This window comes from Arachis ipaensis, chromosome B03 (assembly GCF_000816755.2).
Source record: "Arachis ipaensis cultivar K30076 chromosome B03, Araip1.1, whole genome shotgun sequence".
NCBI classification, from domain to species: Eukaryota; Viridiplantae; Streptophyta; class Magnoliopsida; order Fabales; family Fabaceae; genus Arachis; species Arachis ipaensis.
Window position 1 is genome coordinate 20,319,461 of NC_029787.2, and position 1,268 is coordinate 20,320,728.

Sequence of the window (1,268 nt, forward strand, 5' to 3'; positions counted from 1 at the left end):
TTCATTTAAACTTCAATTACATTTAGTCACCAAAAAAAAAAACTTCAATCACATTTTATTTTTGTCAAAAAAATTGACATTAAAAATTTAATATATTTAGACATAAATGATGTAAAAATTTAGACAACTAATATATTTTTTAATCAATACTAATAAACTTTTCTCTTCCAATTAAAAGTATTGGTTTTTTAATATCTCTAAACAACAATGTTATAGAAACAACACAATAATTAATTATCGATATTTAAAACTTAAGGGTTTTTCATTCCATAAATTATATTTACATTGAATTTTAAATACACTGAAAATTTTAAAATATGGGATATTTGAAAACGGAGGACGGAAATATAGCACTATATAAGGGTAGTATTATTCACATTTCACATTAATCATGATTGCTTTGTAACGAGCTCCACAACAACATTTTAAATTCCGGTCTTTTACATTTTATTCTCATTTGCCGGCGTATTTCTCTAATCTCTACATATAATAACAACGTTAAAATATCTTCTTCTTCATTTCTCTATTTTTTGTTCTGTTATTTTTTTCCATTCCCAAATGTATAAGAAAAAGACTAGTGACTTGACTGATTCAGTTACCTCCTCCTCCTCAGTTTCTGTTCATCCCAAAAATCGAAAAGTCGTTACTTCCCGTTTCATGTCTTCTCCTTCGCTTGCTGATCATATAACCAATGATAGGTTCAGAGACAGAGAGCATCACAAACCCACCAACATCAATACATCTTCAACCTCCACTTTCTCTTTCACCAGGCAGAAAAGCTCCAAGAACCATGCTAATAACGTTTTTTCCAAAGAGAAAGATGGACCCTCTTTTGCTGCTTCTCTAAGGAACATTGCAAATTTTGCTTCTTCGTCACCGTCCACTGCCATGTAAGATTCATAAACTTAATTTTGTGATATGTGTTTTACTTATTGTAACTGAGATAATATATCATTTGGTCTGTAAATTTGTACACAAACTTCAATTTAATTTTTAAAATTTTAATTACTTTTATCTAGTTCTCGAATTTTACTAACGTGACTTGTTAGTCAAATAATTTTCCTTAATGAAGTAGATAGTTGGATTATACGCTTGCTTGACTCAGTAAAGCAAATTATTTTGGTTTTGCCGTTTTGACGTTCAAATAATAAAAAAAGAGGAACGTTACTTGTTCTTTAAATTTTTAGTTTGTAGTCTGTCGTTTGATTTAAATAATATTATTTAATTAATTTAAATATCTATTTTTTAGTTTTTCTCTTTTCTAAAGA

At 28.1% G+C, this 1,268-nt stretch overlaps 1 protein-coding gene across 1 annotated transcript in view; it reads left to right on the forward strand.

The window, feature by feature from the left end:
- LOC107632650 (QWRF motif-containing protein 3-like) overlaps positions 559 to 1,268 on the forward strand; it is a 5,548-nt gene continuing 4,838 nt past the window's right edge. Inside the window, exon 1 of the mRNA XM_016336320.2 lies at positions 559 to 890. Coding sequence (XP_016191806.2) covers positions 559 to 890 — 332 coding nt within the window. The remainder of the gene's footprint in view (positions 891 to 1,268) is intronic.